Below are 20,717 nucleotides of genomic sequence, written 5' to 3' on the forward strand. Positions count from 1 at the left end.
TAAAGAAAAGGGGGCCTATAACTAGAGGGGAGGCCCAGGAAGAGTTCCCAGGGGAGCCCACAGGGTGTTCCCTGGAGTCGAGAGGCCCCAGGTCAGGTGTCCGACCTTTACAGGAGAGCCAGATGGCCAGAGCATGGGGTTGCTATGTGGAAGGGCCAGCAATGAGAGGGTTGTCCTGGAGTGCCTCTCGGGGACTGGCAGGGCCACGGAGCCAGGTGCTTCCTCTGGCTAGGCCATGCTAGCCAGGCATGGTGGCTCATGCCTGCAATCCCAGCACTTTGGGAGGCCAAGTCAGGAGGATCAGTTGAGGCCAGGAGTTTGAGACCAGCCTGGGCCATATAGCAAGACTCCGTCTCTACAAAATATAAAAATAAATTAGCTGGGCCTAATGGTGCCTACCTCTTGTCCCAGCTACTCAGGAGGCTGAGGCAGAAGGATCACTTGAACCAAGAAGATCAAGGCTGCAGTGAACAATTATCTCACCACTGCACTCTAGCCTGGGTGACAGAGTGAGACCCTGTCTCAAAAATAAAATAAAATAAAATAAAATAAATAAAATAAAATAAAATGAAAAATAAAGGCCGTGTTCACAAGCACACCCTCTAGGACCAGATAGCCCCAGCAGACAGGTGCAGGCTGGGCCTCCAGGAGCAGGAACTGAGGGAACTGTGTCACATGGAAGATGGGAGGTCCCCAAGGGGAAGGGAGAGGGTGTCCAATAATTCCTAAAAGTCCCCAGAGAGAAAGCCTCACCTTGGGCACCAACCGGCCCAGTTAGAAGGTACCTACTCAGTTCCTATCACCAGCCAGGGATGACTGCTTCACCCCTTTATGGCTCCCCACCTCCCTCTCACCCACCTCCCAACAAGCAGGAGAGCCAGCAGGGGCCGTTGAACTAAGTCTGATCTGAAGCTGCCTCTTTGACTATTTTAAGTTTGGCCTAAAGTTCTTTCCATGCATAGTGAGCTGTAAGCTACCTGGAGACTGAACAGACTGCAGCCTACTCTTGTGCCAATCACCGAGTTTCTGGCAATCGAAAGCGGCCAACTGTTCAAACTCTGTTCACATAAGGCAAGTGCCCAGCTGCAATCACCCTGCTGCTTCTGCACCTCACTTCTGTGTTCTGTTCCTCACTTTCCCTTTTTTGTCCATAAACCTTCTTCCACCACGTGGCTATGTTGGAGCCTCTCGGAACCTATTCTGCTCCCGGGTCTGCCCAATGTACGAATCATTCTTTGTTCAATTAAGCCTGTTAAATTTAATGTTTTTTTAAAAAGATTTAATGTTGTTTAAGGTTTTTCTTTTATCACAGAGGAGGAAGACACACGGAGAGGGAAAAGATACACCCCTTCCTCTACTGCAGGTTTAGGAGGCTGTGGGGCAGGGAGAGTGGAAAGTTTAACTTCAATAAGAACGTTAAGGCCGGGCGCGGTGGCTCACACCTGGAATCCCAGCACTTTGGGAGGCTGAGGCGCATAGATCACTTTAGGCCAGGAGTTCAAGACCAGACATGACCAACATGGTGAAACTCTGTCTCTACTAAAAATACAAAAATAAACCAGGCATGGTGGTGCATGCCTGTGGTCCCAGCTGCTCAGGAGGCTGAGGCAGCAGAATCACTTGAACCCAGGAGAAGGTTGCAGTGAGCCGAGATGGTGCCACTGTACTCCAGCCTGGGCAACAGAGTGAGACTCTGTCTCAAACAAAAACTAAAATAAAATAAGATAAAAACCTTTAAAAACTCCTTTAGATTAGTCTGGACTATTTGGTACAGGAAGATGAGACAGTGTCTTAGTACCTGCAAAAGACCAGAAAGCAATGGAATCTAAATGACGCCCCCAGGACAGGGATCCAATGGAGCAGGCGGGAAAGGCAGTCAGGTGGAAAATAGAAAATGATTTCATTATTTCAGCCCCAGCCTAGCTCCTTCAGTAAACCAGTTACAAATATTAGATGCATGAAAATCTTCATAGGAAAAGAGATGGGAGCCCAGAGTCCCAGACAAAGAGCAGGCAGCTGCTCTATTTTCCCTCAGTGCCCCGCCACCCCACAGCTTCCCCTGCAGGCCACCCTGAGTCCCCCAACCCTGCGGCTTCCCCTGCAGGCCACCCTGGGTCCCCCCCTATGGCTTCTCCTGCAGGCTGTTCTGTCTTTCCTGAGTCCCCCACCCCACGGCCTCGCCTGTAGGCTGGTGGCAGTCCTCAGCTCCAGACCTTCCCCACGACCCAAGGGTACTCTCAGGGTGGAGCCAGAAACACCGGCCCTAGCTCCCACACACACCTGAAGACCTGTGTCCCTGCCTAACCATGTGGGACCCCAGCACAGGTATGTAGATATGACAGGCCACCTGCACTCCAGCTGGAGAGAGGAAATAGATCAGGCGTCAGTCAGCAGCCCTCAGCAAACCATATGAGGCTAGAGCACGCGTCACCCTAGGAAAATGGAGCCTCTTCCAGGAAGAACATCTTCTCAAACCAGCCATGGTTTGAGAAAGGCTGTCAGGAAAGACCAGTTGTTGTTTTTTCTGTCCAATCTGTCACAGATCTATATTTTGTAAAATGCAGTACAAATGATTTATTAGGAAAAATTGAATAAAAACAAAGCACTCAAAATACAAGCTGAAAATTTGTATTATTAGATTGGACGGACATAAAATTACTCCATCAAATTGCAATTTCTGTACTTATTTCTTCATGGGCCAGCCACAGCCAGTCCACGGACCATGCTGTGAGCAGCCCCAGCCCAGCCAGGAACTGTTCATGGCAGCCAGCCCTGGCCACTACACTGCCCAGGAAGCTGGTCATTAAAACTTGCAGGCCATTTGGTAGACCTAGGCCATGCCTTTCGTGTCTCCCTGCTGGCCTCTCCAGCCTCCTTAAAGCCACTTCTGATTAGGTCAGTTCCCCTGGCATCAGCCTTCAGCAGACCCCCCAGTGTGGATCCACGTCCTCCTTCTCTGACTGCTGTGCCCTCTTCCTGACCTCGCGTATCCAGTCCTGACCGCTCTCAGGCTCCACTTCACTGCCCCACCTTGTGAGTCCTCCCAATACCATCACTCTGAGGATTTTCAGGGGAGTTCGTCCACACTTCTCTTATTTCTCATTTCACTTCCTACTCAGCACTGGGGTTCTTATACCGACCTTATACCGAGATTGTAAAATCCTTGGGGGCAGGATTCATTTCTGACTTATCTTTGCATCCTTCATAAGAGCTGGTACAGTGGCTACCCCCAAACCACTGACTTTTATTAATGATTGAAAACACTAAGGCCAGTCGCAGTGGCTCACGCCTGTAATCTCAATACTTTGGGAGGCCAAGGCGGGAGGATCACTCGAGGTCAGGCATTTGAGACCAGCCTGGCCAACACAGTGAAACCCCATCTCTACCAAAAAATACAGCAATTAGCCAGATGTGGTGGTGTGTGCCTGTACTTCCAGCTACTCGGGAGGCTGAGGCAGGAGAATCACTTGAACCCAGGAGGCAGAGGCTGCAGTGAGCTGAGATCACACCACTGCACTCCAGCCTGGGTGACAGAGTGAGACCCTGTCTCAAATTGAAAAAAAAAAAAATAGAACTCTCTCCCTGAGTCTGGATGGAGTCATTTGGGCAGAGATAAGCAGCTGTTTGTCTGTTCTTCCTACCTTGAGTGCCAGTAAGTCCCAGGCCCTGAAGGCCCCCAGTCTGGGAAGTTCCCTCAGCACTGGGGAAAAAGGTCGGTCACTAAGTGGACAGTTTGATGCGCTCTGTGCCTCTCTGAGCCCTTGAGAAAACGAGGACACCAGCTGTCCCCTGTCTCAATTGAGCAGGACGTCTCCTTTCATTTCTCCTGGGCCTCTTACTCCCTAGCAGGGTGTCAGAGCCCACTGCCAGTTGTCCCAAGATGGGGAAGCGGCCCCGACAGATGGAAGATAGCTCAGTGCTGTGTGAAGGGAAACGGCTTTTGTTTCAGCCCCCGGTGTGTGTGGCAGGCACGAGGCTTGATGACAGGGTGATGAGCTGTGGAAGGAATGCACCACAGGGCTGGAACACAATCGTGCTTTGTTTTTGTTCTTGCATCTGAGAATGCCCCTGGACTGATGGCAGCGACGAGGCCCAATGTGCCACATTTCATCCTACAGGCGCCAATCCACATCCCCCCACCGCGAGAGGTGGCTCTTCCTGCAATCCAGCCGCAATGCGCCTGCTGTAAATCAGCGTGGCTCCCCCCAAGTCAAAGGCTGTCTGAACAAGGTGACAGAGAAATGCAAGGAGGATGGACAGCCTCATCTGGCTCTGCCTTGGAGGGGGAGGCTGCCTGGCCTCCCACAGCCGGGACAGGTTCCCTATGTGCAGCGCCGCCTGCAAGAGGGTCCCCAGGATGAACTCCTGCTGTGTCACTCCTCAGAACCCGAGTCCTGTGCCAAGGACGGTAACTTTAGCTATGAAGGGGAGTCAAGAAAGAGAGAAAAATGAGGAGAAAGCAAGAAAAACAGAAAGATTGAGGACAGGGGGATAGAAGGAGGCAGAAGGGGAGAAATGAAGGAAGAGGATTTTAAAAAATAAAAAAAAAAAGAATGGACGCAGCAAACCACCATCGCACATGTATACCTATATAACAAACCTGCACGTTCTGCACATGTATCCCAGAACTTAAAGTAAAATTTTAAAAAAAAACAACAAAGAGAGTGTGTGCAGGGTACCTCCCCTTTACAAAACCGTCAGAAAAAAAAAAAGGGAATGGACAAGAAAGAAAAGACAGGAAAAATAGGGAAAAAGTAAGGACATTTTTAAAGGGGGGAGAAGAGATGGCAAATAAGAAATGATGTTGGCAGTAACGGCTTTTGAGAGCCTTACTGATTGATAGAAAATATTTCTTAGATAGGTTTCCCCTCCAGGAGAGCACTCTTGGTTCAAGCTCCCTCCTCTCATGCTGGCCAGGAGCAGGGCTGCAGAGGAAGCTCTGAGTTTCTCAGAGAAGCCTAGCGCTCCCTTCTCTTCCTTCTAGGCAGCCAAAGTCCTGGGAGGCCCAAGAAAGTGAGTTCCAAGTTCCACTCTGTCCCACAGGGAGGCTGCAAAGTGGTGTCATCTCTCAGAGGAAGTCGGCTGAGCTGGCTGGAAAGTGTGTAAGTGTGTGTGTGTGTGTGTGTGTGTGTGTGTGTATGCGCGCGCGCTTGCAGCTTCTCTGCCAGAGTTGGGAAATCAGAGGTCTGATCACTTTTGACTCTGGTGTAGCTGTTTTCCTCTTGTAATCCTCAGTGTGGTGAGCAGAAGGCAGTGGAAAACACACTCCGTGAAGTTTTTTTCCATTAGAAGGTCACTAAACTGCGTAACTCAGAAATAAGGTTCTGCTGCACACATAGCTTTCAACTTACATATTCCTGGACTTTGGACATCTTTTGTCCCAGAAATGAGAGAAGGAACAACACTTTTAAATTATTTTTAGTTTTTAATTGTGGTAAAATACACATAACATAAAATTTACCATCTTAACCACTTCAAGTGTACGGTTCTGTGGCATTAAGTACATTCATGTTATTGTGCAACCATCACCACCGTCCCTCCACAGAATTCTTGCCAAACTGACACTCTCTACCCATTAAACAATAACTCATTTCTCCTTCCCCCAGCCCCTGGCAACCTTCAACCTATTTTCTATCTCTTTGACTTTGACTACTGCAGATACCTCACATAAGTGGAATTATGTAGTATTTGTCTTTTTGAGACTGGCTTATTTCACTTAACATCATGTCCTCAAGGTGCATCCACATTGTAGAATGTCAGAATTTCCTTCATTCTTAGAAAAAGCAAATGCTATTGTGTAGTACGTATACAGCACATTTCGTTTTTCTACTCGCCTACCTTTTGGCTATTATGATTAATGCTGCTATGAACATAGATGTACAAATATCTCTTTGAGTCCCTGATTTCAGTTATTTTAGGTATACACTCAGAAGTGGAATTGCTAGATCTCATGGTAATTCTATTTTGAAGCTTTTGAGAAACTGCTATACCGTTTTCCACAGTAGCTGCAGTGTTTTACATTCCCACCAACATTGCACAAGGGTTCCAATCACTTCCTCCACATCCTTGCCAACACCTGTTATTTTCTGTTGTTTATTTAAGAGATTGGGTCTCGCTATGTTGCCCAGACTGGCCTCGAATTTCTGGGCTCAAGTGATCCTCCTCCCTCAGCCTCCTTAATAGCTGGGATTATAGGCACATGCCACCACATCCAGATAATTTCTGTTTTTGATAGTAGCCATTCGAATGGGCAGGAAGTAATATCCCATTTTGGTTTTGATTTGCATTTCGCTACTGATTAGTAATGTTGAACATCTTTTACTTGTTTATCTGCCATTTGTATACCTTCTTTAGAGAACTGTCTATTCGGGTCCTTTGTGAATTTTTTAATTAGGCCATTTGGTTTTTGTTGTTGTTGTAGAATTGTAGGAGTTCTTTATATAGTCTGGGTATTAATCCCTTATGAAATGTATGATTTTCAAATATTTTCTCCCATGCTGTGGGTTGCCTTTTCACTCTGTTGATTGTGTCCTTTGATACAAAGAAGCAGAATTTTAAGTCAACTGCAATACTATGGCACTTCTCGAGATGTCACTAAATGTGAGAAAGAGGCCAGGTGTGGTAGCTAATGCCTGTAATCCCAGCATTTTGGGAGGCCAAGGCAGGTGGATCACAAGGTCAAGAGATCAAGATCATCCTGGCCAACATGGTGAAACCCCATCTCTACTAAAAATACAAAAATTAGCTGGATGTGGTGGTGTGTGCCTGTAGTCCCAGCTACTGGGGAGGCTGAGGCAGGAGAATCACTTGAACCCAGGAGGTGGAGGTTGCAGTGAGCTGAGATCGTGCCACTGCACTCCAGCCTGACGACAGAGCGAGACTCAGTCTCAAACAAACAAACAAAAAAAGTGAGAAAGAACAAGATAAAACCCTACCCTGATGACTGCAAAGTGTGTGCACCCCCATCCACCAGTATTTCAGCCTAGCCTCACCAGAACTGTTGACCAAGTTAGGACGTAACCCACCTCTTCCATTACCTTGCCTATCAGAGTCTGTATATGAGGTTCCCAGAAATCCTTTCTTTGCAGACCTATGCTAAATAGAAGGTTTTGTGTTTGGGCTTTTTTGTTGTTTCGTTGTCTGGTTGGGTTTTGTTTTGATGTTGGTGGTGTTTTGGTTTGTATCTCTGCCTTCTGACTATGGTTTTTCAAGTCCTGCAGCAAGGAATCTTGCAGAATTAACTTCACATAAAGGATTCAAATGAACCACTTATTCGGAAGAAAACATCCCAGGTTTGCTGGCCAGTTCAGCTCTCCACATTTTGCACCAGGAGGGATCATTCTAAAAAGTGATCCCAAGGGGAGTGAGCCAGATGCAGACATTTAACTGTTCTGCAAGATAAGGACTTGAAAGCATCTTATAAGTGAGCACTCAGCATTCAAGGTCCTGGCTCTAAGTTTTATGAGCCCTAATTCTGATCCAGTGTCAGCCGCTGGATTCTCTGCCAAAGAAATACTGGAAAACCAGCTTTTCTTCAATTTCATTGGTATGTCAGCCACTGATGGACATCGTCTGTGAAGCCAGACCAACCTTTAAAACATCCAAATATACTGGAATGAGTGCATCATTTTCTTTTCGCAATGGAAAAGCAAAGCTAGTTTAATGGACGACGACGTCAACCCAATAGTGCCAATAGTGGGTGGGGGAGAGGCTCGCAGGCAGGGACAGGAAAGGTCCTGGAGTGCTGCCCAACTCTCCCCACTTTAGAGTCACTTGCCTTTCCCCAGGGAGCCCCACCAGGCCATGCTCTGCCACACTCCGAACTCCAATTGGTTCAATTCATTCCTCTTCTTTCTTAACCACCCCGTACAAGTTTCTTGAATTTAAGGCATGTGCAAGGCACTGTACTGAGGGCAATGGCAGTGGGGAGGGAGACGCAGAGCTCATATTATACACAGCAGCTGTCCTCATGGTGCTGACAGACAAGTGGAAGTGATGAAGGGACAATCAAGAAAAAGAGTGATCAATACAGGCCGGGCGGGGTGGTTCACACCTGTAATCCCGGCACTTTGGGAGGCCGAGGTAGGCAGATCACCTGAGGTCAGGAGTTCGAGACCAGCCTGGCCAACATGGTGAAACCCCATCTCTACTAAAAATACAAAAAAATTAGACAGGTGTGGTGGCTGGCACCTGCAGTACCAGCTACTAGTCTCAGGAGGCTGAGGCAGGAGAATCACTTGAACCTGGGAGGCAGAGGTTGCATGAGCCGAGATCATGCGACTGCACTCTAGCCTGGGCAACAGAGTGAGACTCCATCCCAGAAAAAAAAAAAAAAAAAAAAAAAAAAGGTGATCAATACAAAGCAGACTTGGTACCACAATTTAACATTCCACTCGACCCCAGGTATGTAGGGGCTTCCAGCAGAGGGGCCAGTGAGGAGGGGAAGTCCCAGTGACCTGGCATTGGAGGTACATTGTACACACAGACACCAACACAAACACAAGCACACATCTCAATGCCAGCACCCACACACGCTGACACTGATATGCACCCACACACATTCACAGATACCCATACATATACACACACACCCTAAAAAAGGGATGTGCTCTTCCCACATCAGTGCCGGGATACATTTTTTTTAAAACATTCCTCTCCTAAAAGAAATGATAAATAAGTTGGGCATGGTGGCTCATAACTGAAATTCCAGTGCTTTGGGAGGCCAAGGCAGGAAGATTGCTTGAGTTGGAGACCAGCCTGGGCAACCTAGCAAGATGCCATCTCTACAAAAAATATAAAAATTAGCCAGGCATGCTGATGCACTCCTGTAGCCCCAGCTGCTCAGGAGGCTGAGCTGGGAGGACTGCTTGAGCCCAGGAGTTTGAGCCTGCAGTGAGCTATGATCACGACATTGCACTCCAGCCTGGGGCAACAGAGCAAGACCCTGTCTCTAAAATAAGTAAATAAATAAATAAGAAATGATAAATGGACAAAAACCCAGGGCTTCCTAAAGCAGTTTGGAGGCCCAAGAAGACAGCCTGGCTGAATTTATAACATATCACCATCCTTTGCCCCATTCTAGACAGGTTTCATATGCACCTTATAAAAAGTACACCCCAAGTTCCTGGAAGGGGTGGGGTTTTTAAAGGAGTAGATTAATATTCATGGGTGGTAGTTGCTAGAGTTCCAGGTGAAGAAGAGAAGCACCAAGCTCTGAGTGTTTTTTGCAGAATTCCAAGTCCTCTCTGCAGATGTACATTTATTCCTGTAAGTGGATGCTGGGCTTTCGTTTTATGTACCCTGGCTCAATTTCAGCACAGGTCAAGTTCAAATGCTTCATGCGGCATGGACAGTGATGAGCCTTGAGGAAGTCCAGGTGGTTCTGATTAGGTCTGGAAGCACATAACTCATCCAATAGAGAACCCAATCAATTGCAAAGGTCTGGGTCCCTGTTCCTGCCTGCTGGGTCCAAGTTTCATTCCTGTTGGAATGTAACTTCCAGATCAAAGACAAAATCTTTGATTCCTTCTTCCCACCTACCCTCCCAACAAAAAGTCACCAGGAAAAAAAAAAAGGCTGGCTTGGAATTGAGGCTCCAGAGGTTTATTTGGACACCACCCACCCTTTGTAAATCAACATTTTAACGAGTTAAGTGCACATGAATCAGAAACACAGGGTCACATTTCCTCTGAAATACTTGGGGGTGGGGGTGCAAAATGCACTCCGAATTTGGCCTAGTCCAGAATCAGGAGGGAGGCCAGGCCCTTGTCAAGATTCTCTCATCCCAATGTTTGGCCCAGCAGCCGGGACCGTTTCCCCCAGCCGTCCTCAGCTGCGTCAGGACTGAGCGGAATGGTGCTCACATGCCCTGCCGGCCGCCACTAGGATAATCCATGCCAACCCCACAGAATGGGAGGCGAGCGATACTGAGAACAATGGAGGGCTCTGGACATGGAAATTTCAGTAGGAAACAAGCAATTACACGAGAACAAACATTCCCAGTGCCACTTACAACAATTGGAACACAACAGTGATTATAAAAATGAAAGCAACAAATTGAGAGCCAGGGCAGCATGCACCTTAAAACAAATTGTCCTCCTGGTGCAGAGCTGCAACCCTCTCCCTGGGCAACTGTGTGACTCTGTGTGTGTGTGTCTGTGTGTGTGTAACACATGAATTTTATTTGACTTGTCTTAGAGGCTGGATCTCTTATCCCTGCGGTAGAAACCACTTCTCCTGAGCAAACTGGTTTCCATCCACCAGGCAGGGAGGAAACAGTGAGAAAACTGGAGAGGATTTTCTCTGGCCCTGCTATAGGTTCAGTCTCAGGACTGTGGGAAAATGTGCACAGCAGGGGAAAAGGCCTGTCTTCTCCAACTCAGGGCAGAGGCAGGTTTCTAATGAAGAGGGCCTAGGAAAGAAATGTTTTGCAGGGAGCCAAACGTACCAGGACATACCAGCTTTCCTTGTTTTCTTCATCAAGATCCACAGAACAGTGAAGCTGGTTCTAGGGTTTGAAAGGTAAATTATTTCCTTCCATCGGTTGAGTGAAAATCAGTCCTCTGGCTCTCATGCACATCTACTCAGTCTCCATTATGGGATGCCTTCCTTATCCAGCTCCAGCCTGTGTTTCTCATTCATAGCTGTCAATTCTGGCACCGCAGGGAGGAGGCATCTGAAAATAAGGTGGCAGCCTGGGGAAGTCTGGAGAGGATGCAGGGAGTTTCTGCGTGGCAGTGGTTGGCAAGTGGGGAGCAGAGCTAGCAAGGCTTCACACTGATATACATTGCAATTTACAGGCTGGTGCTTATTTTTTTCTCTAGGCAATTACTGGCTGCCTCCTGCTCCTCCTCTTCTGTAGGGGCCTTGGGGCCTCCCTCAAGCCTGGCCCAGCTCGGGGCCTGATTTGTGCGGCTAGGAGTCATTGAGCAACCTGCCAAGACTAGCAGCCAAGTTTGGATTCCTATGGCCTCAGCTGCTGGCCTTGGGAGGGAGCACTGACCCCAGAGGAATCCAGCTAAATCTGTGGAACCCACCCTGGTTGTCCTTGGGCCACATTGTGAAATATGCACTTGGGTTGTGGGTTGGGTTGTGGCATGTGATCTCTTTATTCCTTCAGATGATGGGCCTACTCATCTAGTTGATGGGGCAAGATTACCCAGATCTGCATAAGCCCCCCAGAGAACTATGCAGCAAAAATGGAAACTGAGGCCCCTAAACCACCCTTCCACCCTCAATCCATTGCCAAGTACAAACAATAACAGCAGATGCTAGTGTATAGATCATTAAAAAGTGCAATAGATGGCTGAGCACGGTGGCTCATGCCTGTAATCCCAACAGTTTGGGAGGTGGAGGCAGGAGGATTGCTTGAACCCAGGAGTTCAAGACCGGCCTGAGCAACATAGTGAGACTTGTCTCTACAAAAAAATTTTAAAATTAGCATGGCTTGGTGGCTTATGCCTGTAGTACCAGTTAATCAGAAGGCTGAGGTGGAAGGATTGTCTGAGCCTGGAAGGTTAAGGCTGCAGTAAGCCAAGATCACACCACTGAACTCCAGCATGGGCAACAGAGCAAAACCCTGTCTCAAAATAAATAAATAAAACTAAAATAAAATAAAAAGTGCAGTAGAGATGGGGATCATGTGCAAAGCATTTTAGCAGAATCTCCTGTTTTCTTTCTAATTCCCTTCCTTGGAAGGAAATTTATTGTGCAGTTCTGGGTTTTTTTTTTTTCCATTTCAATAGATTTAGGGGTACAGATTGTTTTTGGTTACATGGATGAATTATATAGTGAAGTCTGGGCTTTTAGTGTAACCATCACCCAAACAGCGTACACTGTACCCAATAGGTAATTTCTCATTCCTCACCCCACTCCCACCCTCTGCTCTTCTGAGTCTCCAGTGTCCATTATACCACTCTGGTGGACCTGTGTACCCACAGCATAGCTTCCACTTATAATTAGAATATGTCAGTATTTGGTTTTCCAGTCCTGAGTTACTTCACTTAGGATAGTGGCCTCTAGCTCCATGCAAGTTGCTGCAAAAGACATTATTTCATTTTTTATGGCTGAGTAGTATTCCATGGTGTATGTATACCACATTTCCTATATTCACTCATTGGATGATGGGTACTTAGGTTGATTCCACATCTTTGCAACTGTGAATTGTGCTGTAATAAACATACAGGTGTAGGTGTTTTTTGATATAATGGCTTTTTTCCTTTAGGTAGGTACCCAGCAGTAAGAGTGATAGATCGAATGGTAGCTCTATTTTTAGTTATTTGAGAAATCTCCATATTGTTTTCCATAGAGGTTATACTAACTTTCATTCCCATCAACAGTGTATAAGCATTCCCTTTTCACTGCATCCATGCCAACAAACTCTGGGTTCTGATTGCTTTATTTATATTTAAGCCCTGACACCCGGGGATCTCAGAGAAGCTGGATCCCTGGATCCCACCTGGCCAGCCAATGGGCAGGCTTCCTGAGGGTACACAGCTGTAGGACTGTGGACTCAGGCACTCCAGGGAAGCGGGAAATAAGAACTTCTCCTTAGTGCTTGCAACTGCCACATCAGAACTTAGCTGAAATCCGAGGGATCGGATCCCAAATCCTTCCTCACCAGCCCCCATCAACCAGTCCTTTTGCTCAGGTGATAGGAAGGTCATCCTAATGATAACCACGTGGTGGGTTTCAGCTGTGGAAAATTCCTGGCCCCTTTCTCTTTCTTCCCACCCCCTCCTTCTCCCCTTAAGCACACACACATGCAGCTTTCCCGTCCTTTATTTAAGCAAACAACTCTCCATGATTAGGTACAGCCCCTTCTTATCTAAATAGTCTGCAGATGCATGAAGACGCAGGCACTTTCTGCTCCTATTCGGAGCTTGTTCTGGTGCCCATCTTCTCCAAACCTACAACAAGTGGCCTCCCTTGGAACTTGCTGACAGCAATCCCTACTGCCTGCTCCCCTAGTAAGTCAGCCCAGGGGGCAGGCTGTCCTCAATGTATCAGGGGTGGGATTTTCCCTCCAAAGACTTCAATTTCCCCTCTCTTTCTTGGCTCCTCCCATAACCTGAGGTTGAAACTGCCCAGACATGAGCAAACGGAACAGGGAAAGTCCCAATTTTGTTGTCAAATTCCTATGTAACTTTAGTTGTCCAGGTACATACCACCAGTTGGTTAACACCACCAACCCCTGGTGGGTCTGGGGATGGGGGCTGAGGACTGGGAAGTTTGGTAAAGGGCACAGTCCAGAATGTTAATAGATGGGAAAAATAGGAAGGAACCTGTGAGTTTCCATAATGAGCAGGGTCTGAGGGAAAAGAATTAACCTTAAGGTCTAGGACAAGAATGAAATCTAATGAGTGGGTTGAGAAGATCAGCCCCAGCTTTGGGTTTATAAGCATGACTCTCCGGTTTGATTTTCTTCCCATTCCAAAGCGTGGTCAATATTTTGAGTCCCTAGGAGATGGGCTGTGCTGATCATAGAGATGGTGATACTGTAACAGGGGGTGAGGACGCGCCTGAAACCATCAGCCTGTTAGAGCTTCCCTACCCAAAGTACATTCTGCACACTGACAGCTTCACAGCTTCAGCCTCACCCAGGTACCCAAGGAAACATGGTACATATACACTATGGAATACTACGCAGCCATAAAAAGTAACAAAATCCTATGCTTTGCAGTCACATCCAAATGCCACATGTTCTTACTTATAAGTGGGAGCTAAACAATGGGTCCACATGGACATCAAGATAGACAGAATCAATTCTGGGGACTCCAAAAGGAGGAAGGGGTGGGGGCAAGAATTGGGAAATTTCCTATTGGGTACTATGTTCACTATCTGAGTAATAGAGTCAATAGAAGCCCAAACCTCAGCATCACACAATATACCCTTGTAACAAAGCTGCACATGTGCCCCCAAATCCAAAATTTATATTTAAATTTTTAAAAGATTATTCAAATGTTAATATGGCCCACTAGTAGTTTGCAAAAAAAAATTATATAAAGCAATCTTTGGATTAAGAAAAATAACCTCTTTTGATATTAAAAGCATTATGAGTCATGTGTGCTTTAGGTACTTATGGATTATTTCACAAAGCTCCATTGGATAGGCCATGCATATCTTTATACAAATAAAACTGGAAAAAAATGAGGAAAAAAAAGAAAAGAAATGCAGAATTCAAGCCCATCTCAGACCTACCCTTCAGAATCGGCATTTTAACACTGGTCCTCAAGTGAGTCATATACATATTAAAATGTGAGAAACACTCCTTGGACAGCCAAATGTACTCAGTCTTAAGGAAAGAGGGCTCATTCCCCCTTGCATTTAACTTGCCTCTATTAGCTGATGCCGGGTAAGATGAACTCACAGAGCTTCAGAAGGGACTGCGGCAATATGAAGTGTGGATGTGGGGAGAGGGAGATGACAAAATAACTTCCTGCCTCTCATCCCCGGGCCACGCAGGTCCTATGAGAATGTTTTGCAAAGTAAGATCCCGTGAACTGCTGGCATCAGAGAAACCTAGCACCTTGGTTCTAGAGCCCCTTTGCCAACCTTCGCAAACTTTCCCAATCAGAATGTCTGGGGGAGGGAGCCAAGACCCACATATTAGTAAGCTCCCCTTGGTGATACTCACATAGGCTGAAATTTAAGAACGATTCTCCCTCTGCCCTTCAATTGCTATTGGATGATTAGTACAATGTCCCACCCTCAGGAGCAAAAGTGAATTGCTAGCACTTCTGGACCCAAGGAGGGAAGACAGCCTTTGAAGTTAAGACCAGCCTACCTCTGTGTCCCTTGGTCTTTTATACCTCCTGCCTAGGGAAGTGCCGAAATTGTTCATTAAGGAGGTGCAGATGCCATGCAGCTTGAGGACAAGCCTGTGGTTCCAAGTGCTGCCAGCATCTCTGAGGCACAAGCGTCAAGCAGTCCTGACCCTTGGGCACCCCAAACTCCACCACGGTGACTCCAGCAGCTGGAACTGAGATACCTTTGCACACACTTCATCATCCTTTTGCAGACTTAAAAAAAAAATGGAAATGGTGGGTCATGGTGGTGAGCTTCAGTAGGGGGTGGCAATGACATCTCCACCCAGCCTAAATAAATTTTCTTTCTTATTAACCACAGGGAGCTAAAAGGAAATATGGACATTCTCCTTGGCTGGACTAGTATCTCACTATTTTACCAGTCAGGTACATTAGCATGTGAGAATCTTTCTGGACTACAGCATGACTTTGATAGAATGTTTACAAGTCCTCATACCACACCTTAAAAAAAAAAGTTGTGTCTCTGTGCTTGGGCGTGGATTTAGGTAACTTGGGAATATTTTATCACTTCTGGGTAAAACTGCCAGTTGTCTGCGGTTTGGAGGTGACTTACTGATCAGGGAACTACGTCCACTGAAGTTGTCACTGTAATTGCTTGCAGAATTAGAAGTCACATGGAAGAATTCCTGAGGCAAGAAGCACATAACCTAATATGAAACAGCTTGGGCTGGGTATGGTGCAGCACTTTGAGTCCAAAGGGAAGCTCGGCAGGGAGCGCAGACATCACGCCTACGCAAGTGGGATGCAGGAGCCCTGGGTTCTAATTCCAACCAGGCGAGTGACCTGGGAGTCCCAGACTAGTTGGGAAATCCCAGCTATATCCCCATCTTACGTTAAAAGAGTGGATATGTTCCTCTCCAAGGCCTCCTATGTGTCTAAGACTCCAGATAAGGACAAGTTTTCCAATTCTAGTTGGTAATTCTAACATTGAGTTGAGCCGGAGGGGAAAGAGAATGTTTCCATGAGAAACATGGAAAAGAAATTCAGGCAGGGCCGAAAGCTACATTCTTGTAGAGCAAGCATTTAACCTTCTCTCTGATCTGAAACACACACAGCCAGGAGAAACACTTCTGGAAGTTATTTATAGGAGCAGATGGTAAATGGGAGGGTGGGGGCCACGGGTAGCCTGTGATGCCTCCCAAGTTCTCCTTCAGCCCACCCACACCCAGTTACCATTTGCAAGCTGTTGAACTGGGACCAGAAAGCATCACTGAAGAAACTCAAGAGGAGAAAGATACATGCGCTTCACTGGAAAGGGTGAGAAGTGTATGACTGAGTGGGAAAAAAAAGTCACAGCTCACAGTATCATTGATTAATTGAGTGATTTTAGTCAAGTGAATATTGATACATGGCTGAAAAAGCATGAAAATAAAATGAACACGTACGGGAATTACTATTAACATAAGCGATAACATCAAAACATCTGGTAAAATGCAGTTAAAAAAACAACACAAATGAAATGGAATGTAAAACATTTTCACAGTATTCAAAGCTTTCGTAAGAGACTTAGGATCTAAAAGAGGAGTACTACAGGAAGAAACTAGAGGAAACAGGAATTTCATCCATGTCCTGTGTATCTGCTGGCAACAGGTCAGAACGGCCAGTATGTTATTCCCTGCAGGCTGCCTAGGGTGCTCTCCTCAAACAGATCACCTGAGCCTCCTGCATCTATGAAGTTATGACACAGCAACCAGTTACTAAGAGTCTGATGAGAAAAACAGATTTTAGGTTTGGGAAATGGGATTACTGTAATTTACACATCCAAATGCAAACTGGAGCTCTGATTGAATTCTACCCTGGGGAGAACTTGATGCTAACCCACAGGTACCAAGAGCCAAGTGTTACACAGGATATTTTAAAAATAAAATGTTTTTGGAATCCTCACCTCCCATGCTATCTTCTAAGATAACTACAAATATTCTTCAAAGATTTAACTGAGTTCTGCCAAGGACCTCCCAGGACTGTATCCAGAATGATTACTGTAAAGCTTTACAAATCCCACCTTGGCCCTAGCGATAATTAGGAAATCACAGGCAAACCTCCTCTCTCGGAGACCAATGACCAGGCCAATCAGTCTGCACATTGGTTTTGTTAGATACTTTGTGGAGAAAAACAAAGGTTCATGATAGTGCAGCTCTGTGCCTACAGAGAGCCTCCCTTTTGGTTCTGAAATTGCTGATGTGACAGAGACAAAGCTGCTATGGGTCTAAAACCTTCAATAAAGTAACTAATGACACTCAAGGTCCTGGGACTCTGAGACAGACGGTGGTAAAACCCACAGCTGCGATTCACATTTCCAATTCATTTTGAGCTCTTTCTGAAGCTGTTGCTTCCTACCTGAGAATTCCCATTTAGAGAGCTGCACAGCACAGTCACCTGCTCTTCCGTATTCTGTGGTAACTACTAATGTTCCAGGTAAACCCCTCCACTAAGGACTCTGCCGCAGAGAGAGGGCCCGGTTGCATGAGGCACTTTGTCAAAATGAGCAGATACGTATGAGCACTGAACTCTTGAGTGAATCAACCAGAACTAAGACCCAGATCCATGCACTCAGGAACTTGCTCTGAATTTCAGTTTGACAACAGAAAAGTAGAATATTTCTAATTAGCTAATATATATACACATTTTTAATCATCCAAAATTACAGGCAAATCACTTAAGGTCCCCAGCACTTTACGACAAAAGGTCAGAGAGAACCCCACAAAAAAGGTGTTAAAAGGATAGGATCACTAACTGTGAGAGGTTAATTTATCAGGATAACTCTCAGGTAGGTAACTAGGCGGGCATGCTGATTTTCATACTGGAGTCTTCAAGAGTTAACAGAACCTACCATCCTTTCCTCCGGGTCAGGCTAGGGCCGCAGGGGGCCACTTTACAGCCTCACTGCAGCATCCTCACTGGGTATATGCATTGGCCCAGAGGGACAATCATAAAGGTCCTCAAAGTGTTGCAGAGAATTAAGAATCCGGCTTTGGGGGAAGAAATTAATATGCATTTTTTAGAACCACTTCCTGTACATTGGACAAGAAGGGTAAAGTTGTCTAAGTGAACTGGCTTATATACATCGCTGATTAAACATAAGGGCTTTGGGAAGTATCTCAGGGCACTTGGGAAAAACTGCTTAGATGTTTTGCTTTTGAAACTCTCTCGCTGGATGGGGACACCCCACCCATGTCAACTTTCCATCTGCAGAAATGAAACAAATATATGTAAAAAGTGCAGGGGGACAGGCAGGCTGTTCTGAATTTCTTTGATCTATAGGCAAACAAGTTCAAAGGAATTGTTTCTTTATAGGAAAGAAAAAAACGGAAAGCTCTGTGAGTTTTGCTAGGGAGTGTTAGGTTCTAGGGCAACCAAGGACTCTTCAGGAAGGAAAGCCACACAACTACGCTACCAGGGAAATCCGCCTCCCTTGGCAAATGCCTGGGGAGAGCTGCTCCTCTGGGAAGCAGCCTCGGACGGATCAGGAGACCTTGTTCTAGCACACCTTTCAAATGCTCAATGTAGACTGTTTCAAAACCTTGAAAAATAAATGGGTGTTTGTCATTGTTCTTTTAAAAATGTGAAAATGAAAAAACATGAGATTAGAATCCTAAGCTCTTCACCCAATTTCACAATTCACCCTGACTAGCAATTTGCTGGACTGTTCTAAAATTTTTTTCATTGGTTTCTTTTTTAACTATGTGTTTTGAAAACTACTGCCTTCTCAGCCCGAAAATCACCGTCTCTCTCAGGCTCACTGTGGTTTCCTTTTTCTGACACAAAGGCAGGCACAGGCTGCCCCTCCACATGTCTTGGGGATCAGATCATGCCCCGGGCTCATAGGAACCGAAACTTTGGGGCATCTGAGACTGGCTGATTCAGATTCAAAGACAATCACACAGAAAGACTGTGGGCAGAGAAGGCAATGCCTCTCCCCTGGTCCCTTTGCTGTCACTATTACATAATGGACTTGCACTTTTCCTCCCTGCACTTATCACTTTCTGGGTTTGACCTTAATTGTAAGTGTGGTATGGGTCTGTTTCCATTTAAAGCAGACAGAAAGAAACTACTCTGGACCTGAAAACAACGTGACTTGCCAATTATTAGAATTTTCTAGTTGAAAGGCATAGATCAGCCAATAGATCCACACCAACAAGTTGCAAAATGTAGTTTTTGCTGCTGGCTCTCACTTTCCGCCCAATCCCCCTTTTTGTGTTTTAGTGGCTGTGTTGCTGTTGGAAATGGTTTGTCACCTCCTCCTGTGCAGTGGCTGCTGCTCCACATTGCGGATCTTAAAAACCTTCCTAATCTAAATGGCCCTTGCCTTACCCGGCCATGGCTACCCTGGGGTTTGGAGCACGGCTATGGAGGGAAGGGAGCGGGAATGCTGCAAGAACAAGCCGACTGGATTACAATGTCCACTACTGACAGGCGCAGTGCGTGTGTGTGACCCACCGGGTTCCCGGGGCACTGTCCCCCCGCCCCCACCCCACCCAAGGCTCCCTCCCCACCCTGTCCCCGGGAGAATCACTTAAACACGGACTGAAAGGTGGGGCACTCGTGGTTTTTCATTTTCTTCATGAAGTTTTTGAACTCCTTGTTTTTCTTGTCCCACTTGTGGATGGCCGTCAGCAAGTACTGGCTCTTCACCTTGCGGCCCATGATGAGGAAGTGGTGGCTGAGGTTGTCCAGCTGGTGGCAGGGACAGTCAGCCCCATTCTTCAGGTACAGCACAAGCTTCTTCAGGTCCTTCTTCTTGATGGGCCCCAACTTCAGGGGCTTCTTCTTCTTGGGGACAATCTTCTTGTCGCCATTTTCTTTTTTCACTTCTTTTATTTTCATCCTCAGTGCTAGAGATGGAGAGGACAGAAGAATAGAAAAGAGGGTAAGAGAAAGCATTTAGAACACAGCTTTTCTTTTTTTGATCCTCAAAGTGATTGCATTTTATTATTTTATTTTTTGGCTTATACTTTCTTCTTGTAAATATATATGTTTTTAATTTTAGATTCAGGGGCACAGGTGCAGAGTTGGTTTCATGGGTATACTGCATGATGCTGAGGTTTGGGCTTCTAATAACCCCATCGCCCAAGCAGCAATTACAGTGTCAGCCATCCTCCCTCATGTCTTTTGGAATCTCCAGTGTTTACTGTGGAACAAAGCTTTTCATCTAGAACAATAACCCAAGTGTACAGCTGAGGTGGAGAAGAAAATGAAAGGCAAGTAACAAGTCAAGAAACAGGCAGTTTTATCCATAAAAACCAAGGTCTGTTAATCCCAGCACTTTGGGAGGCCAAAGTGGGTAGATCCTCTGAGGTCAGGAGTTCGAGACCAGCCTGGCCAGCATGGTGAAACCCCATCTCTACTAAAAATACAAAAATTAGCCACACATGGTGGCAGGCGCCCATAATCCCAGCTACTAAGGAGGCTGAGGCAGGAGAATTGCTTGAACCCGGGAGGTGGAGGTTGCAGTGAGCCAAGATCACGCCACTGCACTCCAGCCTGAGCGACAGAGCAAGACTCCATCTCAAAAAAAAAAAAAAAAAAATCAAGGTCTCAGTTACCCATTCTGCCACCGCCTCCGCCCCCTATTCTGTGGTGTCCAGTGGTATCTCTCTGTAATGGCCATCGGTGCCAGGAGATCCTCAAATAAATTTCAAAGCTAAATCACATTGCTCTTTTTAAAAATCCAGTTATCATGCACTGCTTTAAGAGAAAAAAGGGTCCTATAACCCAATTTACTCCACATGATCTGATGCTATTGATCTCAGCATTCAAAGACAAAAAATCCTGAGTGTTTTTGTTTTTTATTGTTGTCTTTGTGGAGGCAGGGTCTCACTCTATTGCCCAGGCTGGAGTGCAGTGTCTCGATCTCGGCTCACTGCAGCCTCAAACTCCCAGGCTCAAGCAATT

At 46.2% G+C, this 20,717-nt stretch overlaps 1 protein-coding gene across 2 annotated transcripts in view; it reads right to left on the reverse strand.

Annotated features, from left to right (window-relative positions):
• Positions 1 to 16,133: 16,133 nt before the first annotated feature.
• The window catches only part of SFRP1 (secreted frizzled related protein 1), a 47,996-nt gene continuing 43,412 nt past the window's right edge, over positions 16,134 to 20,717 (reverse strand). For both annotated transcript variants that reach the window (XM_055116503.2, XM_034965990.4), the window contains one exon: positions 16,134 to 19,657. In XM_055116503.2, the coding sequence (XP_054972478.1) occupies positions 19,335 to 19,657 (323 nt within the window). In that variant the 3' untranslated portion in view covers positions 16,134 to 19,334. The remainder of the gene's footprint in view (positions 19,658 to 20,717) is intronic.

Source organism: Pan paniscus, chromosome 7 (assembly GCF_029289425.2).
Source record: "Pan paniscus chromosome 7, NHGRI_mPanPan1-v2.0_pri, whole genome shotgun sequence".
Classification (NCBI taxonomy): Eukaryota; Metazoa; Chordata; class Mammalia; order Primates; family Hominidae; genus Pan; species Pan paniscus.